The sequence below is a fragment of the Hippopotamus amphibius genome, chromosome 7 (assembly GCF_030028045.1).
Source record: "Hippopotamus amphibius kiboko isolate mHipAmp2 chromosome 7, mHipAmp2.hap2, whole genome shotgun sequence".
Taxonomy (NCBI): Eukaryota; Metazoa; Chordata; class Mammalia; order Artiodactyla; family Hippopotamidae; genus Hippopotamus; species Hippopotamus amphibius.
The window spans coordinates 97905392-97930899 of NC_080192.1; the positions used below are offsets into that span (position 1 = coordinate 97905392).

A 25508-nucleotide genomic window follows, 5' to 3' on the forward strand; every position below is an offset into this window, starting at 1 on the left:
AATGCAAGAACGTTCCCTTTTCTCCACACCCTCTCCAGCATTTACTGTCTGTCGATTTTCTGATGATGCCCATTCTAACCGGTATGAGGTGATACCTCATTGTAGTTTTGATTTGATTTCTCTAATAACTAGTGACGTTGAGCAGCCTTTTTTTTTTTTTTTTGGGGGGGTACACCAGGTTCAATCATCTGTTTTTATACACATATCCCCGTATTCTCTCCCTTCCTTGACTCCCACCCCTCGAGTCCCCCCCATGTTGAGCAGCTTTTCATGTGCCTCTTGGCCATTGTATGTCTTCTTTGGAAAAATGCTTGTTTAGGTCTTCTGCCCATTTTTTGATTGGGTTGTTTATTTTTTTTGATATTGAGCTGGATGAACTGTTTATATATTTTGGAGATTAATCCTTTGTCTGTTGATTCGTTTGCAAGTATTTTCTCCCATTCTGAGGGTTGTCTTTTCGTCTTGCTTATAGTTTCCTTTGCTGTGCAGAAGCTTTGAAATTTCAATAGGTCCCATTTATTTATTTTTGTTTTTATTTCCATTATTCTAGGGGGTAGGTCAATAATGGTTTTTTGAAATAACCACTGAGTCTCAATGTTTTATAGTTTACTGTGTAGAGGTCTTTCTTTAGACTTATTTCTATACACTTCATTTTTTTGATACTATTGTAAACAGTGTCTTTCTAGAATTTCACTTTGTTACTGTAATATAGAAATAATTGATTAAAAAAATATGGCCCTTATATCTAGCAACCTTATTTTGGATTCTTCTTTTGTATTTTCTAGAATCTTAGGGATCTGAGGTCATATTGCATGTGAATAACAATAGGCTATTTCTTCCTTTTTTCAATTCTTACAGCTTTGATTATTAAGGTATTGCATCTAGGACTTGCAGTACAATCTTGAATAGAAGGGATGATAGAAGGCATCCTAGTCTCATTCCTAATCTCAGAGGGAAAACTTTTAAGATGTCACCAATAATTATCATGTTTGTTGAAGGTTTGTTGTAGGTTTAGTAGTGCCTTCTCTATTTCTTTTTTTTTTTTATAAATTTATTTATTTATTTTATTTATTGGCTGCATTGGGTCTTCGTTGCTACACACGGGCTTTCTCTAGTTGATGTGAGTGGGGGTTACTCTTCATTGTGGTGCATGGGCTCCTCATTGTAGTGGCTTCTTTTGTTGTGGAGCACAGGCTCTAGGCGTGTGGGTTTCAATAGTTGCGGCACACGGGCTCAACAGTTGTGGCTCACGGGCTCTAGAGCACAGGCTCAGTAGTTGTAGCACATGGGCTGAGCTGCTCCGTGGCATGTGGGATCTTCCCAGAGCAGGGCTTGAACCCGTGTCCCGTGCATTGGCAGGCGGATTCTTAACCACTGCTCCACCTAGCAAGTCCCTTTCTCTATTTCTTTTTGAAAAGAGTTTTTTTTTTTACCACGAATGAATGCTGAACTTTATCAAATGATTCCTTAGCATTTATCAAGATGATTACATGAATTTTTTCCTTTATTGTCTTACTATGATGAATTACATTAATTTTCAAATGTTAAAGCCAATCTGCATTCCTGAAGTAAAACCAAGTAGGCTGCAATATATTTCTGAATTTGGTTTGCCAATATTTTACTGAAGATTTTTTTATATCTATGTTGGAGTTAGACTGTCCTAATATGCTTTTTTAAAATTAATTAATTAATTTATTGGCTGCATTGGGTCTTTGTTGCAGTGCGCAGGCTTCTCATTGTGATGGCTTCTCTTGCTGTGGAGCATGGGCTCTAGGCACTTGGGCTTCAGTAGTTGTGGCATGCAGGCTCAGTAGTTGTGGCTTGCAGGCTCTAGCGGGCATCCTCAGTAGCTGTGGTGCACAGGCTTAGCTGCTCCGCAGCATGTGGAATCTCCCTGGACCAGGGATTGAATCCATGTCCCCTGCACTGGCAGGTGGATTTTTAACCACTGTGCCACCAGGGATGTCCCCTGATATGCTTTTATTGTTAACATCTTTGTCAGGTTTGGATATCAAGGTTGAACTGGCCTCTTAAAAAGAGTTGGGGGAGTAGTTCAATCTTTTCTATATTCGAGAAAAGTTAATTATTTCTTCCTTAAAGGTTTGTAAAGTTTACCAGTGAATTATGGGCTTGGAATTCTCCTACTGGGAAGGATTTTCATTATGAATTTAATTTCTTTAGTATGATGCTACTTCAAATGTGGTCTGTGGACCAGTGCTAGTTTATGAACCATTTTATACCAATCTATAATAAGAAAAGTATAGAAAACAAGATTGTGTTTAAATAGTTTGACACTGCTATGATATTTTTACTGCATTTTATAAAAAGTATTGGCCATCATCACAAATAGTTTGAGAAGCACTGCTTCAAGTGCTAAAGCAGTATTTATCTTTTCTATTTGTAAACTATACCTTACTTCATCTTCTAAATCTCTTCCCTTCCTTTCTGTATTTTCAGTCCTTTTGTCTCTTTGTGCTTCCTCCTGGATATTTTCTTCTCAACTATTCTCTAGGTCACTGCTACTCAAGGGGCCAATCCGCAAGATAAGGCATTTGCATTATAATGTAAAATTAACAAATTGTTTCTTTACAGAGAAAGTTTTGCTATCAAGAAAATGCCAGTTGAGGGGGAGAGGGATAAATTGGAAGATTGGGACTGACACACACATACACTATTATATATAAAATAGATAACTAATAAGGACCTACTGTATAGCACAGGGAACTCTATTCAATACTCTGTAATGGCCGACATGGGAAGACTCTAAAAAAGAGTGGATATATGTATATGTATAACTGATGCACTTTTCTGTACACCTGAAACTAACACAACATTGTAGATCAACAATACTCCAATAAAAATTTAAAAAAAAGAAAACGTCAGTTGAGCGAAATGGTGTGCTCAGGGTCAATGTTGTTCTACATTCTGATACAAATTTCCTACCTTGTTGTGGACTGCTACTACATGGTTTGAAAAATAGCAGCCAGCCCATAGACTCTCAGTAGCCACAGAACACACTTGGAGTAGCACTGCTCTAAATCACTAATTCTCTCTGTAGTGCTGTCTAATCTGTTTCTAAACCCACCGAGTTCTCAATTTTGGTTACTGTATTTTTTGTTCTAGAAATTCCTTTCCTTTTTTAATAGTTCCCAATTCTCTGCCAAAATTCATCTTTTCTTTTATTTCCCTCAACATATTAAAGATAATTTAAAGTCTTTTTGGTAACTCCAATACCTAGAGTCCCTATGAATCTGTTTTTCTAGATGCTTACTCAGCTGCCATTTATGTTATATAATGTCCTCCTGGGTCTGGCTTTTTTATTTTGCTGTGCATCAATAATTATTGTAGCAATAATTTGAGATCCTGGATGATGTTCTCTTTCTCCAGATGTTTCATTCTAGATATTGTTTTTTTTTTTAATTGAAATGTAGTTGATTTACTACTTTGTGCTAGTTGCAGGTGTACAGCAAAGTGATTCAGATATATACATATGTATATAAAACTGAATATATGTATTCTTTTTCAGAATATTTTCTATTTTAGGTTATTACAAGACATTGAATATAGTTTTCTATGCTATATACATTAGTTCCCTGTGCTATACAGTAGGTCCTTGTTGTTCATCTATTTTATATATAGTAGTATGTACCTGGATATTGTTTTCTGAACTATCCTCTAGTTTGGTTCAGGCAGGCTGCTAAAGCTACTATCAATTCATGATGTTCTTAATTTAACTTCAGGATTTGATGATTTGAAGCTGGGCTTCTGTTCCTATAAGGGCCCGTCTACTTCTTTTATGCCCTTATATCTAGATGTATCTTTTCAGGGTCTAACATTAGGTATGGGTAATTTATCAGTATCTCCTATTGGAGGATGTCTGAACTCCAGCCATGCTTCAAGAGTCTGTCAAAAGTGCTACTCAACTAGCTTCATTATCTAAGCTGCTTCTCAAAGGCACAGGAGTTTTTGTTTCCCCATTACCTACTATAGTGCTTAGCAAATAAATAGGTAATGGTACAAACACTATGCTGGAGTCTTTCATTAGTAAATATTTAATATACATACATCACACAGACTATTAATACAGATTTTTCTCCATATATCTTTGCATTGTTTCATAAATTGTGATGAATATGTAACTTTAGAAAGTATAAAGGGACTTCCTAGGTGGCACAGTGGTTAAGAATCCGCCCACCAATGCAGGGGACACAGGTTCAATCCCTGCCCCTGGAAGATCCCACATGCCGCAGAGCAACTAAGCCCGTGAGCCCCAACTACTGAGCCCGTGTGCCACAACTACTGAAGCCTGCGTGCCTAGAGCCCATGCTCTGCAACAAAAGAAACTGTCACAATGAGTAGCCCGTGCACCACAATGAAGAGTAGCCCCTGCTCGCTGCAACTAGAGGAAGCCAGTGTGTAGCAACGAAGACCCAATGCAGCCAATAAATAAATAAATTTATAAAAAATATAAATAAATAAAAATTAAAAATGTATTTTAAAAAGTATAGGGAATTAAATTTAAACATTTGGTAATCAAAAAATAAAGAGCATTCCTCTTACTCTTTTGTGTTTTTTTTCTTTTTTTGACTGCTCTGCTCATCTTGTGGGATTTTAGTTCCCAGATCAAGGATTGAACCCAGGCCTTCTGCAATAAGAGTGAGAAATCCTAACCACTGGACTGTCAGGGAATTCCCTCTTCTTTAGTTTTAGTGCTGTTTCTGGCATACACAAGTGCATTCAGTGTGCATGTACAGTCTTGCTTTCTGTTACAACAAGCATAATAAGAACTAAAGAAGCCTATGACTCAGAAGAACAAACGATTTATTCTCAGTGCTGAATGTGCAAAGTCTTCCCTACCCAATTTTTTATCTTAAAAAGTTTGAAACAGGAAAAAACAAAAACACTTCAAAAAAAGTACGGTGAATATCCACATATATTCTATCTAGATTCAACAGCTGCTATCATTTTGCCACATTTGCTTTCTCTTTCTCACTCTCTAGTCTTTTAAAAATTCTTGAACTATTTGAAATCAACTTGTAGACCTAATAAATTACTCCTAAATACCTCAGCAGGCATTTCCTAAGAATAAAGATATTTCATACAAAACCATAATACTGTTTTCCGATCTTTGAAATTTAATAATTCCATATTATCCATTACACAATTGATATTCAAAACATATCTATTACTCTCAAATACCTTTGTCTAAACAGCTTTATTGAGGTAAAATTCACATACCATAAAATTTACCCATTTAAAGTGTAAGAAGCAACAGTTTTTCATATATTCACAGAGTGGTAAAACTATCACCACATGCAATTTCAGGACACTTTCATCACCCCAAATAGAAATCCCATATTCATTAGCAGTCGCTCCCCATTTCTTATTGTCCTCCAATCCTGGGTAATCACTAATCTACTGTCTCTATAGATTTGCCTACTTTGGACATTTCCTATATAGCTGATTCTTGTTATTTGCAATAGTTATGTTCTATAAAGCTGCAAACACTGAATCAGCAAATACCGAATCACTGCTCCTGAAGGAAACAAAGCGTCAGGTTCCTTCAAGTCTCTGCTCACAACATTTTCATCTACTGATCAATACCTATACTTCTTTTATGTATGTTTCTGTATAAAGGTACTTTCATTACATTGTTGACTCATTAACAATGAACTCATGGCCAAAAGCAACATAACCCACATCTGAACATGAGTTTATCCAATTGCTAATATTTCCTTCATAAGGCCTTCCCAGGAACACTAGACAGCCCTTCAGCACTATGCTTAGGGGCCATTTTAAGACAGTGAAATCATCAACAAAAATGTGAAAAATGTGGCTGGCACTTAAAAGATTTTGGAAAGGACACCTGTTTATAGTATGAGAGCCGAAAAGAGAAGCCAGAATGTTGCTTTTTCTTCAACCTCAGCTGAGAGATGACTCAGATTTTTGACTGCTCTATGTGTGTCTGAAAAGATCATGAAAATGCCTCAAGTACTAATTTTACAGTTACAAATAAATTTCATTGAGTAGCAGTCTGCAAATACTGAATCTGCAAATAATGAGGATCTACTGTAAATGAAACATACAATATGTAGTATCTTGTGACTTGCTTCTCTCACTTAATGTTTTGAAGGTTCACCTATGTTGTAGTATGTATCAGCACCTCATTCCTTTTTTAAAAAAATTTAATTAATTAATTAATTGTATTATTTGGGTTTTTGTTGCTGTGCATGGGCTTTCTCCAGTTGTGGAGAGTGGCAACTATTCTTCATTGTGGTGTATGGGCTTCTCATTGCAGTGGCTTCTCCTGTTGTGGAGCACAGGCTCTGGGCGTGCGGGCTTCAGTAGTTGTGGCTCTCAGGCTCTAGAGTACAGGCTCAGTAGCTGTTGTACATGGGCTGAGTTGCTCCGTGGCATGTGGGATCTTCTCAAACTAGGGCTTGAACCCGTGTTCCCTGCATTGGCAGGCGGATTCTTAACCACTGAGCCATCAGGGAAGTCCCCACCTCATTCCTTTTTACTACTGAGTTATATTTATCCATACTTCAGTTGATAAAACATTTGGGTTGTTTCCACTTTTGCACTATTATGATTAATGCTTTTATGAACATTATGTACAAATTTTTGTGTGAACATATGTTTTCACGTTTCTTGGGAGTGATACTGCTGGGTCATATGGTAACTCTGTTTAACCTTTGAAGAACCGCCAAATTGTTTTCCAAAGCAACTGTACCATTTTACATTCCCACCAGCAGTGCATGAGGGTTTCAAATTTCTCTTTTGCCAACACTTATTATCTGTCTCTTTTACTATAGCCATCCTAGTGGGTGTGAAATGGTACGTCACTGTGGGTTTTTTAAATTAATTAATTAATTTTATTGGCTGTGTTGGGTCTTCGTTGCTGCACACGGGCTTTCTCTAGTTGCGGTGAGCGGGGGCTACTCTTCGTTGTGGTGCATGGACTTGTCATTGCGGTGGCCTCTCTTGTTGTAGAGCACGGGCTCTAGGTGCGTGGGCTTCAGTAGTTGCAGTACATGGGCTCAGTAGCTGTGGCTCACAGGCTTAGTTGCTCCATGGCATGTGGTATCTTCCTTGGGCAGGGATCGAACCCATGTCCCCTGCATTGGCAGGCAGATTCTTACCCACTGTGCCACCTAGGAAGTCTGTCACTGTGGGTTTGATTTGCATTTCCCCAATGGTTAATGATGTTAAGATCTTTTCATTTGCTGATTGGCCAGTTTTAGATCTTCCTTGGAGAAATGTTTGTTCACAGACTTTGCCCATTTAAAAAATTAAGTTATTTGTCTTTTTATCATTGAGTTGTAAAAGTCAAAATGTCTTTTCAGGTTGTTTTTTTGAAACAAAAATTCAATTAAGTCTCACACATTGCATTTGGTTGGTTGTGTCCTTATTCTCATCTGAACAGAACAATAATGTCCTGGACATTTTGAAGAGTCCAGCCAGTTTTCTTCTAGAATGTCCCACATTCTGGATTTATGTTTCCCACAAATGTTTTTTAACTTGTACCCCTATCCTTTATATTTCCAGGTAAACCAAAGTATGCATCTAAAGGTTTGATCTAAAGATTTTGGCAAGCACAATTTATGAGCGAAGTTGTTTGCCTCAGATTGTATCACATCACAAAAAGACATTAAAACAAAGTCTTTTAACCTTTAAAAGGGTGACTTCCCTGGTGGTCCAGTGGTAAAGAATCCGTCCTGCAGTGCAGGGGACAAGGGTTCGATCCCTGGTCCAGGAACTAAGATCCCACATACTGCGGGGCAACCAAGCCTGCATGCCACAACTACTGAGCCTGCGTGCCTCAACTAGAGAGCCGTGTGCTGCAAACTACAAAGCCCACGTGCCCTGGAGCCCAAGTGCCACAACTGAGAAGATAAAACCTGCACGCCAAAACTAGAAAGAAGCCCACATGCTGCAGTGAAGAGCTGGTGTGCCACAACTAAGACCCAACACAGCCTAAATAAATAAATTTTTAAAAATTTCCTTTCAAAGAATTTGCTCATCTAAAAAGAAACAAACAACAACCAAAAGACTTTAAAAAGGGTCAGCGGACTACCAAATACTGTAGTGTATTCAGGTTTGGAAGAAGCAGCTCTGAGTGTAAGTGCTCCACTCAAATGAAACCAGTTCATTGCTTGAGGCTGGGGACTGGGAAGTGCCACCTTGCCTCATAAAATTTGCTGACAGTGGTCAAAGAGATTATAAAATTTGCTCACAACAGTTAAGGATTTTTAGAAAGTTACAAAACTAAGAATGGGGGAAGGTTCTGATAAAGCTTCAAACTCAGGAAATGAAACAAGTTAACAACTGACTCCATGACTTAAGCTGTGATATCCTTAATCTAAACCACCATTTTTATACCAGATTCTCAGATGGAGAGTGGGTACTGAGAGGGAGGTACAAGCAAGAGGAAACCTACCAGAGAGCGCTGAATGTAGAAGAGAAAGAGGAGACAAAACAACCCCAAAATTCCTACTCAAAATGGACATATCAAAAATACTACACACAAGAAGAAATAAAAACAGTAAGACACCAAACTTACAAAACTAACAAAAAACAACTAATTTCATACAACAGCTCAACAAATATTCTAAATATGTTTAAAATGGTCAAAGAGATAAGCAGAATAAGAACTCATGAGACTGAATGATGATTAAAAAAGTCAAAGAGATAACTGTAGCAATAACATCTGTGAAATAAAAATTGAAGAAAACCATTAAATATGAAAAAAATTTCATTAGAAATCTTATATACAACACCCACAGCCACAAGGCATCTTGTAATTATGAGACAAAAAGAAAATTAGTTGTTGAACACTAAGAAACAGATTAGAAATATAGAACTCAGGGAATTCTACTTCAAGTAATGGTATTCTAGGTAATCAGATCAACCCTCTCACAGAAAACAATTAGAAAAGCTAGAGAAAATATAAAATTATCTGTTTAAAACATGAGAGAACAAGACACTGAGGAATTAGAGAGTCAAGATCCAGAAGTAAGAGAAAACAGAGCCCATTTTAGATGTTTCTCAAGGGAAGAGAGCCAATTCCAGAAGAGATGGCTGACAGGATGAGAAGCTGAGCAGTGCTTTTAATAGACTCTCTGGGCTAAGGAGACAAAAACTAGAGTTCAGGAGCCCCAAAGGAGGGAAAAGTTAAATGCCCACACTTCAGACTGGGACCTTAAATGGCCATATGCCAGATGTAAGGGGGAAAAGGTTAACAAGAAATAGACTAGCCCTGGCAGAAACTGGAAACCACAATTTCGAGTTGGCTCAAATTTGAAATTATTAATATGATCCTAGACTGCTAGTGGCCCAAAGTGCCTGTCAAAAGTAAAACTCTCTCGAGGAAGAGACCATCCTAGGCCTCAAATCACCTTAAATTATCTGCATACAATGTCCAGCTCTCACTAAAAAATAATTGAGCCTCTATGAAGACAAAACCACATGTTAAAAAAAAAAAGTGACATCAGACAATATGAAATGATCTATACGGATACAGATAATGGAGTTATCAGGCAGAGACTTCAGTTTTTTTTTTATAAATTTATTTATTTTTTATTTTATTTATTTATTTATTTAATTGGCTGTGTTGGGTCTTCATTGCTGCACACGGGCTTTCTCTAGTTGCAGCGAGTGGGGGCTAGTCTTCGTTGTGGTGCGCAGGCTTCTCATTGCGGTCGCCTCTCTTGTTGTAGAGCACAGGCTCTAGGCGTGTGGGGTTCAGTAGTTGCGGCACATGGGCTCAATAGTCGTGGCTCATGGGCTCTGGAGCACAGGCTCAATAATTGTGGCACACAGGCTTAGTTGCTCCGCAGCATGTGGTATCTTCCTGGGGCAGGGATTGAACCCATGTCCCCTGCATTGGCAGGCGGATTCTTACCTACTGTGCCACCTAGGAAGTCCAGGCAGAGACTTTAAACAACTATGCTACATATATTCAAGGGGAAAAAAGGCAAGATTGAGATTTTCAGCAGAGAATAAGAACTATAAAGCAGGACCAAATGGAAATTCTAAAACAAACAAACAAAAAAATACCTGAAACTATGAACTCAATAACTGATTTGTTTAATATCAGATTAGACACACCGAAAGAAAAATACTGGTGAACTAGAAGAGAGTTCAGAAGAAAATACCCAGAATGAAGCATGAGTAACTAAAGGATACATACAGAAAAGAGTGTAAGATATGGAGTGTATAGTGAAATATAGAGCATATACATAACTGGAGTCAGAGAAATCAAAAGATGATGGGTAGAAATGATATTTAAAGAGATAATGGTTGAGCCTTTTCTGAAATCAATGAAAGACATCAAGTCAGATTCAAGTATCTCTATGAATCCCACCAAAAATAATATAATGAAAAATATATTGAAGCCCAGCAAAGTATAACTACTGAGAAAAAAAAAAAAAAGGAAAATCTTGCAAGCAGCCAGAGGAAAAAAAAAAGATTCCTTTAGAAGAAGCAAGAGTAAGACAGAGATGACAGAAACTGTCAGAAAGGTGACAGAGAAAAAGGAAGCCAAGAAAAATGTAGGTCCCTTGATGACAATGTTGAGTTAGCAAATCTCTAGACTTCTTGTCAACTAAACAATAAATGTCTCTATAGTCCAAAGCACAGAAAGTCAGATATTGTTATTTGTAGCAGAACTATTCCTGATATGTTTAATAGTAGTTTCAGAAGAAGAGATGGGAAAGAACAGTGCTCAGACAATATTTAAAGATAGGATTGGTGAGAGTTTTCCTGAATGAAAGAAAGATATGAATCCTCAGATTGAACACTGTGGGTACTGAGCGTGAACACTGTAGCTGCTGAGCAGGAGGAAAATATATACATGTACATATATATATCTGAATGTCTGAACCCAGATAAAGCCTTATAAAGCTGTAGAGGACCAAGATATCAGGTAAAACCTTAAAGGCTGCTAAGGAGGAGACAGTCTATAAAGGAATATAAACTAGACTCAACAGAAAATTTTCTGTAGTATAAAACTCTGATACAAAACCAGAAAGGCATAATACAAAGAAAGAAAATTATAGGCCAATTAGGAACACATATGCAAAGATCTTAAAATATTAGATTTCAGCATTGTATGTTTTTAAAAAAATCAAAATTAAGCAGAGTTCATCCACAAATGTAAGGATGAGTCAACACTGATGTAATAAACCACATTTTCATATTAAAATAAAAATACATAATTATCCCAACAAATGCAGAAAAGTTATAAAATTTAATACCCCTTTATAATAAAAATCTGAGCAAGGCAGAGAGATAGAAGTTTGATAGGATATCTATCAAAAACAAAAAGCAAACATCATAATCTATAGTGAGACTTGAGATGCATTCCAATGAAAGTCGGGACCAATACAAGGATGTTGGCTATTTATGCTGGCTTATTTGTAAATGACAGGATTGTCAACATGGGACTGAAAAGAATTTCAGCCAAACCCTCAGAACAAATTAAGAGTCTAAAATTATGCTGGATATAATATCTATATCTTATAAAAGATGGGAAAGGACTTTATGGAAACAATTACAAAACATTACTTAAGGCAAAAAAGGTCAAAATTCTCACCAACTGCACCTTACACAATATTCATGGATGAAAAGATTTACTTGATCTTTACGTAAAAGTTCCAATGAAATATAAAGTTCCAATAAAAATCCCAATAAGTCTTTTTATAAAGGCTAAGTGTAACAAAGGCAATTATGAAGAATAGCAATGTGTGGAGGATTCTGACATACCAAATACCAAAACTTATTATAAGGACAGTATGGTGTTAGCATAAGAATAGATAAATAGAGAAATAGAACATATCATACTCTAAACAGAAGCACACATTTAGGAAAACTTGATATTTTATAGATGGCACTGTAAAGTAGTATGGAATAAACTACTCAATAAATGGTGCTAGGACAATAAGCTATCCACACGGAAAAAAATTCAACTCCCTATTTCACATTAATTTTTGTACAACAAAGTCAGTTCCAGGTAGATTAAAGATATGAATGGGAAAAGAACAGTTAAAAGAAAATGCAGAGAAAAATTTTCCTGATTTGAGGTAGAAAGGGTTTCTTAACCAAGACAGAAAAAGCACAAATAATAAAATATGAAAAATTTGGCTATATTAAAATTAAAATATCTGTACAACAAAAATGAATATGAATGTAAATAAAGCAATAAGACAAGTTATAAATTGAAAGATAAAAACAAAATAGGATCAGTACAAACAATAGAGTACTCCTACAAACTGATAAGCAAAGATAAAGCCAACATAAAAGTGGGCAAAGATTATCAACAAAAAAAATTTCAAATGGCTAATAAACATTCAAAAAGATCCTCAATTTTATTACTGATCAGAGAAGTGCAAATTAAATACCATTTCACATCCATTAGGCTGGCAAATACAGTACTACAAAATAACATCAAGTGTTGGAAAAAATGTAGAGAAACAGAATACCTTGCTAGTGAAAATGTAAAAATTGGTATACAACCACTTCGAGGTGCACCTTGGTGTAGTACTCGAAAATAAGGGCATACCCTTCCGCCTTGTGACTCTCTTTGCAGAAAACCACTTGGAAAAAAATGTACACAAGAAGAAAGACACAAGAATGTTCACTGCAGTAGCTTTGGATATTTAACAACTAATATTCTAATAGCTACAATAGAACAAATAGTTTGCTTTTATATAACAGAATATCATATGGCAATTAAAACGAACTACAGGCATACCTCATTTTTATAATGCTTTGCTTTATTGTGCTTTGCAGAGAGTGTGTTTTTTTTTTTTAAAGACTGAAGGTTTGTTGCAACCCTGTGTCAAGCCAATCTATTGGCACCATTTTTTGAACAGCATTTGCTCACTTCGTGTCTCTGTGTCATGTTTTGGTAATTCTCACAATATTTCAAACTTTTTCACTATTATTATATTCGTTACAGTGATCAGTGATCTTTTATGTTACTACTCTAGTTGTTTTAGGACAAAATGAACTGCACCTGTATAAGACAGCAAACTGTCAAAATAAACATGTGTGTTATGACTGCTCCACCGACCAGTCTTTCCTCCCATGTCTCTCTCTCTCTCTTCTCAGTATTCCCTTAATCCCTGAGACACAAGAATGTTGAAATTAGGCCAATTAATAACCCTACAATGGCCTCTAAGTGTTCAAGTGAAAGGAAGAGTCACACGTCTCTAACTTTAAATCAAAAGCTAGAAATGATTAAGCTTAGAGAGGAAGGCATGTCAAAAGTCAGAATAGGTCAAAGGCTAGGCCTCTTGCACTAGCTAGCCAAGTTGTGAATGCAAAGGAAAAGTTCTTGACGGATATTAAAAGTGCTACTCCAGTGAATACACAGATGATAAAGTGAAACAGCGTTATTGCTAAAATATTGCTGATATTGCTGATATGATGAAAGTTTTAGTGGTCTAGCTAGACCGAACCCTTTAGTGGTCTAGCTAGATCAAAGCCATTAACATTCCCTTAAGCCAAAATTTAATCCAGAGCAAGGCCCTAAATCTTTTCAATTCTGTGAAGGCTGAGAGGTGAGGAAGCTGCAGAACAAAAGTTTGAAGCTAGCAGAGGTTGGTTCATGAGGTTTAAGGAAAGAAGCTGTCTTCATAACATAAGAGTGCTGCAAATGCTGATGTAGAAGCTCCAGCAAGTTATCCAGAAGATCTAGCTAAGATAATTAATGAAGGTGGCTATGCTAAAAAACAGATTTTCAATACAGACAAAATAGCTTTTTATAGGAAGAAGATGCTACCTAGGACTTTCATAGCTAGAGGGAAGTCAATGCCAGGCTTCAAAGCCTTAAAGGACAAGCTGACTTTCTTCTTAGGGGCTAATGCAGTTGGTGACTAGAAGGTAAAGCCAATGCGCATTTACCATTCTGAAAATTCTAAGGCCCTTAGGAATTATGCTAAATCTACTCTACCTGGGCTCTATCAGTGGAACAACAAAGCCTGCACAACGGCACATCTGTTTACAATATGGTTTACCAAATATTTTAAGCCCACTGTTGAGACCTAATGCTCAGAAAAAAAGATTCCTTTCAAAATGTTACTGCTCATTGACAATGTAACTGGTCACCCAAGAGCTGATGGAGGTGTACAATGAGATTAATGTTGTTTTCGTGCCTGCTAACACAATATTCTGCAGCCCATGGATCAAGGAGTCATTTTGACTTTTAAGTCTTATTATCTAAGAAATAAATTTCATAAGGCTACAGCTGCCATAGATAGTGATTTCTCTGATGGACTTGGGCAAAGTAAATTGAAACTCCTTCTGAAAGGATTCACAATTGTAGATGCCATTAAGAACATTTGTGATACATGGGACGAGTTCAGAGTACCAACTTTAACAGGAGTTTGGAAGACGTTGATTCCAATCTTCATGGATGCCTTTGCGGGGGTTCAAGACTCCAGTGAAGGAAGTAACTGCAGATGTGGTAGAAATAGCAAGAAAACTAAAAACAGAAGTGGAGCCTCATGATAAGACTTTAATGGATGATGAGCTGCTTCTTATGGATAAGCAGAGAAAGTGGTTTCTTGAGACGGCATCCACTCCTGATGAAGATGACATGAAGACTGATGAAATGACAGCAAATTTATTATGTAAATTTAGTTGATAAAGCAGCATCAGGGTTTGAGAGGATTTACTCCAATTATGAAAGAAGTTCTACTGTGGGTAAAATGCTATCAAACAGTACTGCATGCTACAGAGAAATGTTCGAGAAAGGAAGAGTCAACCAATGCGGCAAACTTCATTGTTGTCTTATTTTAAGAAATGGCCACATTCACCCCAGCCTTCAGCAACCATCTCCAATGAGTCAACAGAGAGGCAAGACTCTCCACCAACAAAAAAGAGTACAACTGGCTGATGATGGCTTAGATGATGGTTAGCATATTTTTTTCAGCAATAAAGTATCTTTAAGGTATGTACATCTTTTCTTTAGACAAAATGCTATTGCACACTTAATAGACTACAGTAGAGTGTAAACATAACTTATATACCCACTGGGAAATCAAAGAACTCGTGACTCACTTTATTGCAATATTTGATTTATTGCAGTGGCCTGGAATCCAACCTGCAATATCTGCCAGGTATGCCAGTACAGTTACATGAACGAACAAGATAAATCTCAAAATAAATAATACTTAGTGGAAAAATACTTTGCAAATTACACATACAATTTGAATATAATTACATAAAGTTTAAAAATAGGGCTTCCCTGGTGGCGCAGTAGTTAAGAATCTGCCTGCCAATGCAGGGGACATGGGTTCAAGCCCTGGTCCGGGAAGATCCCACATGCTGCGGAGCAACTAAAGCTGTGAATCACAACTCCTGAGCTTGCGCTGTGGAGCCCGGGAGCCACAACTACTGAGTCCACGTGCCACAACTACTGAAGCCCACGCAACTAGAGCCTGTGCTCCACAACAGGAGAGGCAGCCTCAATGAGAAGGCCACGCACCACAGCATTGAGTAGCCCCCGCTTGCAGCAACTACAGAAAGCCCGAGAGCAGCAATGAAGACCCAATACAGCCAAAAAATTTTAAAAAAAAATTTAAAAATATATCAACAATAATATATACATATACACATATGTAATGTACACACAAAGCTAAATACTGAAGTATAAAAACACTGTGTATGGACTTCCCTGGTGGTGCAGTGGTTAAGAAGCCACCTGCCAATGCACAGGACATGGGCGCAAGCCCTGGGCTGGGAAGATCCCATGTGCCGAGGAGCAACTAAGCCATGTGCCACAACTACTGAACCCGAGTGCCTAGTGCCCACGCTGTGTAACAAGTGAAGCCACTGCACTGAGAAGCCCAAGCACCACAACAAACAGTAGTCCCCACTCTCTGCAACTAGAGAAAGCCTACACGCAGCAACAGAGACCCAACACAGCCAATAAAAAAAACAAAAACAAAAAAACATCGTGTACACTAAAAACCAAATAGGAACAGTAGTTACTGTAGGGAAGAAGAACGGGAGGGTTTAACTGTTGCTCTAATTTTTATTTCTTAAAAGATCTGAGGCAAATCTGGCAAAATGTTAACATTTCTTAAAGCTGGGACTTCCCTGATGGTGCAGTGGTTAAGACTCCAAGCTCCCAATGCAGGGTGCCCGGGTTAGAACCCTGGTCAGGGAACTAGATCCCACATGCATGCCACAACTAAGGAGCTGGCAAGCCGCAACTTAAGAGCAGGTGAGTTGCAACTAAGGAGCCCACCTGCTGCAATTAAGACCCAGTGCAACCAAATTAATTAATTAAAAAAATATTTCTTAAAGCTGGGAGCTAATACATAAGTATTTATCATCTTACTCTCTACCACTCTCTAGGTATTTAAAATAATTCACATTTTCTTAAAAAGTGGGAAAATGGTTAATTTTACATAAACAGAACTTTAACAGATGCAAGAATAAAACCTCTCTCTTCTAAAGAGCAGTCTGAATTTTTAAAGAAAGTAAAACCACTCATAAAAAAAGGTAGCAGAAAGTGTCATCCCAGCTTAACAGCATAATTAAAGCTTATTACTTATGTACCTATCATTGCTAAAAAAAGTAGCAATTGTGTTCAAACATCTTAATAAAAGATTATAAGACTTCAGAACACAGCAGAAATACATTCCAGTATGGTGGGGATTTCTGTGTAAGTAAACCTCCCATAGTAGGCGACCTGACATTCGAGTCTCACCACCTGAAGTAAGATGTCCAGATCCACAGACTTGGAGAACAGAACTTATGGTTACCAACAGGGGAAGAGTGGGGAGGAGGACTAGACTGGGAGATTGGGATTGACATGTACACACTGCCATGTTTAAAACAGATAACCAACAAGGACATACTGTATAGTACAGGGAACGCTGCTTAATAGTCTATAATAACCTAAATGGGAAAAGAATTTGAAAAAGAATAAATACATGTACATGTATAACTAAATTACTTTGCTGTACACCTGAACCTAACACAACATTGTTAATCAACTATTCTCCAACATAAAAAATTTAAAAAAAAAGATGTCCAGATCCACCCAACACAAAACACACAAGACTGTGATAATCTTCTCTTTTATTCTATTTTACCCTTTTCGAGTTGTAGGTCCATTTAACCCTGATTAAAACCAAACAAAACCCCACAGGCCTTAGAAAGCCTAAGTCTTTCTATCTAGCACACTAAGGCCACTCATAGGCCTCAGTTTTGAACTCCCGCTTTCAAGTTGCTTTTCCAAACCTTTATCCGAAACATTGCTGAGTTATGCTGGAAAAGAACGCAGAGTACACAGGCCTGAGTTGCAGTTGCGTAAAAGTGACCTTTCGGGCTTTCACCAACTTGTCTAGAGATGATTAAAAGCTTTAGAGAGACTTTGCTCTCTAAGGAGCCGGGGCTGGGGAAATGCCTCTCTCACCTGCTACGGATCCAAGTCTAACCCTCTAAGGTGGGGGTGGCGGGGGGAAGAGTCGAGCAGTTCAGTCAGGGTGTCCCGAAAACAGAAGGGACAGGTACCGGACCCTTTCTTCCAAGTACCGGCGTCCAGACGCCCCACCCCCCCCCACCCCGCCCCCGGAAAACGTCGCTACCGGGAGCGGCCGAGTCAGAAACAACTGTCTGACACCGAAATTCCGCTTGCAGGCGCCCCGGCAGCACTTCGAGCCCCTTAAGGCTAGGGGTGGGGGTGGGGGCCGGTTGAGAGGGGGTGGGGACACCTAACACCCGACAACGGCCTCAACCGCCTCCTGCCAAGTCCCCGCTCCGGCCCACAAAACTCGCGGCCTGAAAAATTGCACACTCACTGGAAAGTGGGGCCGGGTCCTGGTCCCGGCCCGGCCCCCGGAATCCGGCGGGTCTCCCAGGGTTTCGGGGGAGGCGGCGGCTGGGACGCCATCTCCGCCTCCTCTAGGCTCCCGCTCTGCTCTGGGACTCTCCAGGCCCCGCGACACCAGCCGCTTGGGCGCCAGGCACAACATGCAGAGTGCCGAGCCCTCCACCCGGCCCTCCCCTGCAGTCAGGCTGTAGCTTGTGGTGCTTTGCTGGCCGGGATTACAGCCTAGGAGGATGCCACTAACCCATGGGAAGAAACGCTCTCTTTTTGTTTGCCCTAGGAAGAATTTCCATTGTAAACAGAGGGTAAGGGCTCATCGATGTTTCTGGCGGCGTCTACAATGTCCTAGACGTCAGAGTCCCAAGGAGGCTTCCCTGCGACGACTCCAGCACCGGCCGGGAGTAATGCCCCACGCAGCCTTCCATCTGCGAGGGATGCGGGGTGCGTGGCGGCCCGACAGGCATCTTGACTGATTTCCCTGCAGAGAAGCAGGGGAGCGTTCACTCAATCTTCGCGTGAGGGAGCTGGTACTTTCGTTCTAAAGCTCTCGTTTCCTCGGGGAACAGAATTGCTAGACTCAATAGGTGCGTTGTCTTTAGTCTTCCCCGTTCCCTCTGAGGGCTGGAAGGGGTTAAATCTCAGGCTCCGGCGAGGTGGGAGAAGGTGAGGCAGGGAGGTCTGAGGTGAGGGGGTGCGGACTGGGTGCCGGAGAGGTGTGGATGGAGGAGATCGTTTCTTTCCTGTGGGAGAGTCTTTGTTAGCCAGGAGGGGTGAGTGGGAAGTTTTTTTGGGACTTGACTGGTTGGCCAGAGGAAAGACTCGAGGTTAGACCTGGGGATGAACTTTCCAGAAATCTAGAGTAGATTCCATTGCTGAGTGGTGGTGCGATGAAGTTATGAAAGCCTCCTTTAAAAATCCACACCCCACCCCCACCCCACAAGACGAATGACACTCTTCTGTATGAAAATGAGTTTTAAAAGATCCCGGGATGTGAGACTCAGCCTGGTTATTTTGTCTGCTCCTGGCCTATTAGCAATAAATAGTTTCTGTAATTGTCTGAGAGTTGAAAAGAAAAACCATCCTCTTCTCTCGTAAACGAGAGACGGGGCTAGTTACCATTGGTTTGTGGAGCAGTCCCCGTAGGACACCTGGGAGGAGGTTCTGTTGCAGTGATATATTCCAGTTCTTTGTGTAAAGTAAACACGTAAACGAAAAGCAATTATCTTAAAGGCAACCGACAATGAAAACCTTACAGTACGGGGTGCATTTCTCCGGGCTTGCTTTCAAAGATAATAAATCTGGTATGGATCAACTGATTTCTGATGTCTTATGAAATCCTGTCATTTCAGCGCTGTACATCAAGATGAAACAACCAGATTTAAGGCATAACGTATTTTCTCCTAATAATGTTAACGCGCTTAGGAAGTCGCTAGATTGTTGCTAGGTGAAAATGATTTTGAGAGGTTTGTAAGTCCATTCGATTACTAGGATAATTACGGAAGAAGGTTTTGTTTTGCTTTATTAAGACCTCTTCAAATTACTTAAGACAGAAGATTTCCTAATTCTGAACAGGTTTGGTAACTTTTTAGCTCCAGGAGGTTATGATGTGGCATTTATTGACTAGAGTGATACCTTTATGCTAGTGAACCTACGGAGAAACAAACATCGTCTTTAAGCCAAAGGGGGAAAAAAGCATACATTGTAATAACTATTTAAGTCTCCAGGGAAATCTTCGATACAAACTGTCCTTCTTAAGCGCTCGCTCATGGATTTATTTATTAGAAGGGTTTATTTGTTTCTCTTTCTGAGTTAAAGGTTAATTCTCAATTACATGAAATCCTTGGCCTTAGCTAATGGAAAAGAGGAGAAAAGATAAAAGGCGAGAGAGAAACAGTTTCTCTGTGAGGGGAATGCAGTCAGGGATACACTTTAAATGCTGATAATCAGTTCCTCAAAGAATCCCAACCCCTTCTCAGCATCAAACTGTTAGATTAAATGGGCTGGAGGAAGGGATTCAGATCATTTGTAAATAATAATGATCACACAGAGCTTCATTATGTAGAGGGTGTTCTCCACATATTCTGTACTTTCTGGAGCTTGGATTTAGTTAAGCAACCCTAAATCAGTGTTTCCCAATCTGGGTGTCTGAAAATTCTCACTGGTGTATCCAGACAAGCCTGGTTTTCTTCCCTTCCCCTACCTGCCAACTCACATATTCACCTGAATTAGAACCCAGCCACAGGCAATCTGTTTTCTGTAATCCTGCCTGCTGAACTTATTTTTATGGTTATGAGTTACATAGAATTATCTATTTTGTGTCAAGGATCTACTCTTGGTAAGTGGCCACAAACAGAAACTTGCAAGTAAGTAGTGGGTTTTAAAGGGTTAGAAAACACCAACTAATTCTAAGAGTCACATCTTCATAGTAAGCAGTTGCTAAGAGCTTTACCCTCCCACAGATATTAAGCAAGTTCATTTGAATTATGAAACTGCACAAATTAAAGGTGCCACAGTCTTTTATCTATATGACCTCAGTACCATTACCATGCAATCATGGTTTTATAAAATATCACCAGTTCCTCATTTTAAAGCAATATGAGCTGATTCATTAATCAGAAGACCTTTTTCCCCCCAGACAGAATGATTACGTAATTTAATTTTTATTACCCCCACCTTCCTGGCAACAAGAGCCCATTCTTTATGTAGTATTTATTTCTAAGTGTTTGTTGAAATAGCAAAAAAGTAGCAACTTGTTTTAAGCAATAATTACTCTAAAATACTTTGTATTTAATTAAAAAAATTATTTATTGGCTGTGTTGGGTCTTCCTTGCTGCCAGTGGGCTTTCTCTACTTGTGGTGAGCTGGGGTTACTCCTTGTTGTGGTATGCAGGCTTCTCAGTGCAATGGCTTCTCTTGTGGAGCATGGGCTCTAGGCGTGCAGGCTTTAGTGGTTGTGCCATGTGGGCTCAATAGTTGCAGCTGGCGGGCAGTTGAGCACAGGCTCAGTAGTTGTGGTGAACGGGCTTAGTTGCTCTGCCGCGTGTGGGATCTTCCCAGCCCAGGGATCAAACCCATGTCCCCTGTATGGTAGGTGAATTCTTAATCACTGGGAAGTCCCTAATATGTTTTTGTTGGAGTTTTTACTTGTGTATGAAAGGAGCGGATTTTTCTCATTTTGCAGATAGTTGGTTGTTATTTAGTTATTATTTCATCAAAGTAAAAGTGATGTTTTTGAATCTACTGATCATTTTGTTTTGAATACTTGACTGCTTAACTATCATTAAGGTCAGTCAAGTATTACACAATGTAGACTGATTCTGATTATTTTTTCTAGCAAACTCATTTTTTATTTCTAAGAGGAAAGTATTGAATTTACTATGCTGTATTCTCAAACAATACTAAATGGTACAAAATGAAAAGCAAAATTACATTCTATTCTTGTTTTCATTACCCTCTTTAGAGACAACCATTTTTTATTAATTTTATTTCTTTTGATTGATTTAGTTATGTTGATGGACTTTATCATAATCTAGAATGTTAAAGTCCTTGACAATTAGAAACTTTTACCTGACCCTTCTAATAAGTTTATGTTTCAGTATGGATATAATGAAAGGGACATTATTGGAGAGTACCAAATGGTGATTTTCAAATATAATTTTTTTTTTTTGGCTGCATTGAGTCTTAGTTGCAGCATGCGGGATCTTTGGTTGCAGCATGCAGGTTTCTCTCTAGTTGTGGAGTGTGGGTTTTTTCTTCTCTAGTTGTGGTGCGCAGGCTCCAGGGCACATGGGCTCTATAGTTTTGTGGTACGCAGGCCTTCTAGTTGAGGTGAGTGAGCTCAGTAGTTGTGACACATGGGCTTAGTTGCCCTGTGGCATGTGGGATCTTAGTTCCCTGACCAGGGATCAAACCCTCATCCCCTGCATTGGAAGGCAAATTCTTTACTACCGATCACCAGGGAAATCCCTCAAATATAAATGTTTTATCCTTAAAGATTTTTATCCTTAAAGGTGACCTTATATTTGTCTGTGAAAGTAAAACACAAAAGATACTCATTAGTTTTACTTTTTCTTTTTTTCTAGTTGTAGTTATTTAAAATGCTTCCGCTGACTGTGGAAAACAAGCATGTGGCCCAGTTGTTGCTCAGTACTGGTACCTGTCCAAGGTGTATCTTCAGATTCTGTGGTGTGGATTTTCATGCACCATACAAACTTCCCTACAAGGTATTTCTTTTCCTTCCTTCCTTTCTTCCTTTCTTCCTTTCTTTCTTTCTTTCTTTCTTTCTTTCTTTCTTTCTTTCTCTTTCTCTTTCTCTCTCTCTCTCTCCCTCCCTCCCTCCCTCCCTTCCTCCCTTCCTCCCTTCCTTCCTTCCTTCCTTTCAAGAAAGGGTCTCTATTTTTAAATCAATACCTATGTATTTGGGGGCAAGTATCTATTCATAACTCTTCATTAAATTTTTTAAAAACTATAATAAAATAGTTACCAATAATGGTAATTTTGGAATTGCTGTTACCATATAAAATGTAAGTTCCTTCTTAAGTGATTATATCTAACATTTAATGTAGAGGGATCTTTGTGGAGCAATTCCCTGATGTATTTAATGTTTGTATAGACCTTTCCTAAAGAATACTAGACAGAATATCACACATTAGTGCTAGAGGTGGAAACATTGCGTGTTCGGTTGCCTTTTTTTGTTTTTCTGTTTTAATATATTACCACTTGTATTTACAAATAGGCATTTGCAACTCTCTAGAAGAAAATGCATATCATCATTTACTACTATTAATAACAAAAATAATATACTGAGGTCTTTGACATTTATGGTAATATACAGAGAGCTTTGACATTTAATGGAATATTTTATATAAAATATATAACATTTTGTGAAATATATTTTATTCTAATAGTGATGTTCTTTTCAGAGGCAGATAGTAATTATATATATGTAAATATGTACTTATGCAAACAGTATGAATACACACACACACACACACACACACACACACACATGAACCCAGTTTCTTATAATTTAAAAAAATTGCCCCGGAGTTAGCCATAGCAGTCATTTCTTCTATGTATTAGTTGTTTCTACTATTTTAGAAATAATAATTATATCCAGTATTCATGTAGCATTATTATATGTCAAGCTCTCATATAATCCTCATAATAACCTATTAGGTAAGTACATACTATAATTGTCTCTATTTTCAGATGAAGAAACTGAGGCACAGAGAGGTTAAGCAACCTGCCCAAAGTTACACAGCTATTAAGTGAGCAAGCTAGGATATGAACTGTCTTTCTGAATCCAAAGCCTAGAATTCGGAGCTAGAAGACATGGATTTGAATCCCAGTTCCATCACTTTCCAGCTTCAGTTTTCTCCTCTGTAAATGGGAATGATGATAACATCCACCTCACAGGATTTTAAGGGACAATATCTAATAAAGTATGTGAAAACACTTTGAAAACTGGAAATGGTACATATGCTATGATGATTAATATATGTATCTATATTCATTTATACACATAATGACTATAAAGTAATAAGATTGTGTTTGTGTAACTTTCCTTACAACTTTTTTCAGGTGCATTATAATCTATTATTTTATGCATATGTTGTAAGTTTTAAAATATATATTATATAAAGAGACAGTGTTACCACCTTTTGTATCATTTTATGTAAATAAACATGAAAACATCTGAGGACTTTTTTTGGGTAAATATATTTTGGTACTTTCTATTCATGTGATATATGTACACATACATGTATCTGTACTATATTATATTGACAATATAGGTCTTAGGTAATAATAAACATATTTGTGTGGGCCATAATATGCATGTATGTGTATATGTGTATGAGTACGCTTTTCTCTGTTAAAGATTTAATAGGAGAGCTCATATCTTAATAAAATGAATTAAATTTATTTGAATGAAAGATTTTTCTCTTTAGAGTCAGTAAATTGTAACATGAGTGAATTTCAAAAGGATATTTATTCAAAAACTGAATAATAAAACCTGCCTAATTTAGACAAAACAGAAGAAAAGTCCTCTGAGTATTTAGATTGAGTGGAATGTCTAAAATATGAGAATGGTTTGAAAAGAATGCCACTTTTTACATTCCAAAACAAAGAATGACAGAAATTAGGCAAACCAGAGTGTAGTAGAGGGCTTTTTTCAATTAATGCCTATAAATGGTTTATAATTATGATGCCAAATTTCAGCATTGCCAGCATCTGTTTGTTTGTTTAGTAAATTGCCTTGAAATTATTTTTACTTAACAGACTTCTAATCTGTCTAATTTTTCAGATTTCATATTAAGTATTGTACATATGAGATTTTAGTGGTTGTGAGATTATTAAATAACCTAGCATAGATGGAAATTCAGTTTGCATTTCTATTTTTTAATAATTAGAATTGAAGTTGGTTGTTTTTTGTTTTTGCTTTTGTTTGTTTTGCTGAAATTAGCAAGTAAATGACCCTCACAACAGAACTACAAGCCAAATTGATAAATTTGTTAATGGAGGCTTTCCATCTCACATTTAGGATTTTAGCTTCATTGATGTGTGAAACTCTTTTGAAAAATTATTCACACATACATTACAAGGGTTAGATAATTCTCTTTCAAATTCTCCTGAGAGCCAGTGCTGGCTAATAAAATTAATTGATTGCTCCAGAATTGATACAAATCAACATTTTATAAGTCTGTGATATATCAATTTTCACCCTCCATCTTACACTTAAGGACATTGTCAAAGGGTCATTACTTTTTTTTTTTTAATTAACTTTCCAGGATTTGCTCAATGAACTACAAAAGTTTCTGGAAACCGAAAAAGATGAATTAGTTTCAGAAGTTCCAAACCCACCTCCCAAGAAAATTCGACTACAAGAACTAGAAGATGGGATTGATAGGATGAATAATCTGAGTCAAAATGGAGAGAGAAAGATCTTGGTTATTGAAGATGGAAGCATTGCTTCCAAGAATGCAAGTTTAAATGTATGCAATGTATGCCTAGGAATTCTTCAAGATTTCTGTGAAAAAGAGTTCATTAAAAAGGTAAACTCTTTTCCAATATTGTGCAATGTGTAAAGATTTTCAATTCTAAGGCCTAGAATTCTTATATCCAATGGAACAATGCCCTTCATTTCAACTTGTTTCACACAAATGGGTCGTTAGAATGTTTTCTTAGTTTTTTTTTAACAAAAGCATGCTATTCTCAAAGTACCTTCTTAACAACATGTCTGAAAATTAATGAAATATGTATCCATGTATTTCAGTTATGAATGCTGTTCAATTGAACAAAAATACAGCAGTTTTCCCTTTGCTGTTTAACATAGCTAAGGAGTTAGAGAAAACTTATTTTTTAGTGTCTAGAAAAGATAAGTGTTACAGTCTTATGGAAGGTACATGGTTGAAGTTGGGATTGGTTTTTGTTTCCAGGTGTCAAAAGTGCCTATTATTTTGTTTAAAATCTTTTCTGAATTATCAGGTGACTTAATAGAAAAGTATTTTGAAATTCAACAGATTGTTCTGCAGGTGAGTCCTGGCTCTTTTGACACCTTGTGATATCAGTCTTCAGGGCCATAGTTGGAAAATATTTGATTTCAGGATGTTTGTGAGAGTTTCCTACTCAAAGGTAAAACTTTTGAAGTTTTGCAGTG

The 25508-nt window shown here is 37.8% G+C and overlaps 2 protein-coding genes across 10 annotated transcripts in view; one reads left to right on the forward strand and one right to left on the reverse strand.

Moving 5' to 3' along the window:
- The window catches only part of PEX13 (peroxisomal biogenesis factor 13), a 32400-nt gene extending 14210 nt beyond the window's left edge, over positions 1–18190 (reverse strand). The window contains exon 1 of the mRNA XM_057740610.1: positions 17820–18190. Within this exon, the coding sequence (XP_057596593.1) occupies positions 17820–17911 (92 nt within the window). The 5' untranslated portion in view covers positions 17912–18190. The remainder of the gene's footprint in view (positions 1–17819) is intronic.
- Positions 17925–25508, forward strand: part of PUS10 (pseudouridine synthase 10) — a 69540-nt gene continuing 61956 nt past the window's right edge. Inside the window, exons 1-3 of one of the 9 annotated variants that reach the window (XM_057740606.1) lie at positions 17925–18153; positions 21931–22071; positions 24640–24903. In XM_057740606.1, the coding sequence (XP_057596589.1) occupies positions 21946–22071; positions 24640–24903 (390 nt within the window). In that variant the 5' untranslated portion in view covers positions 17925–18153; positions 21931–21945. The other 8 variants (XM_057740601.1, XM_057740603.1, XM_057740605.1 and 5 more) reach the window with 8 other exon arrangements.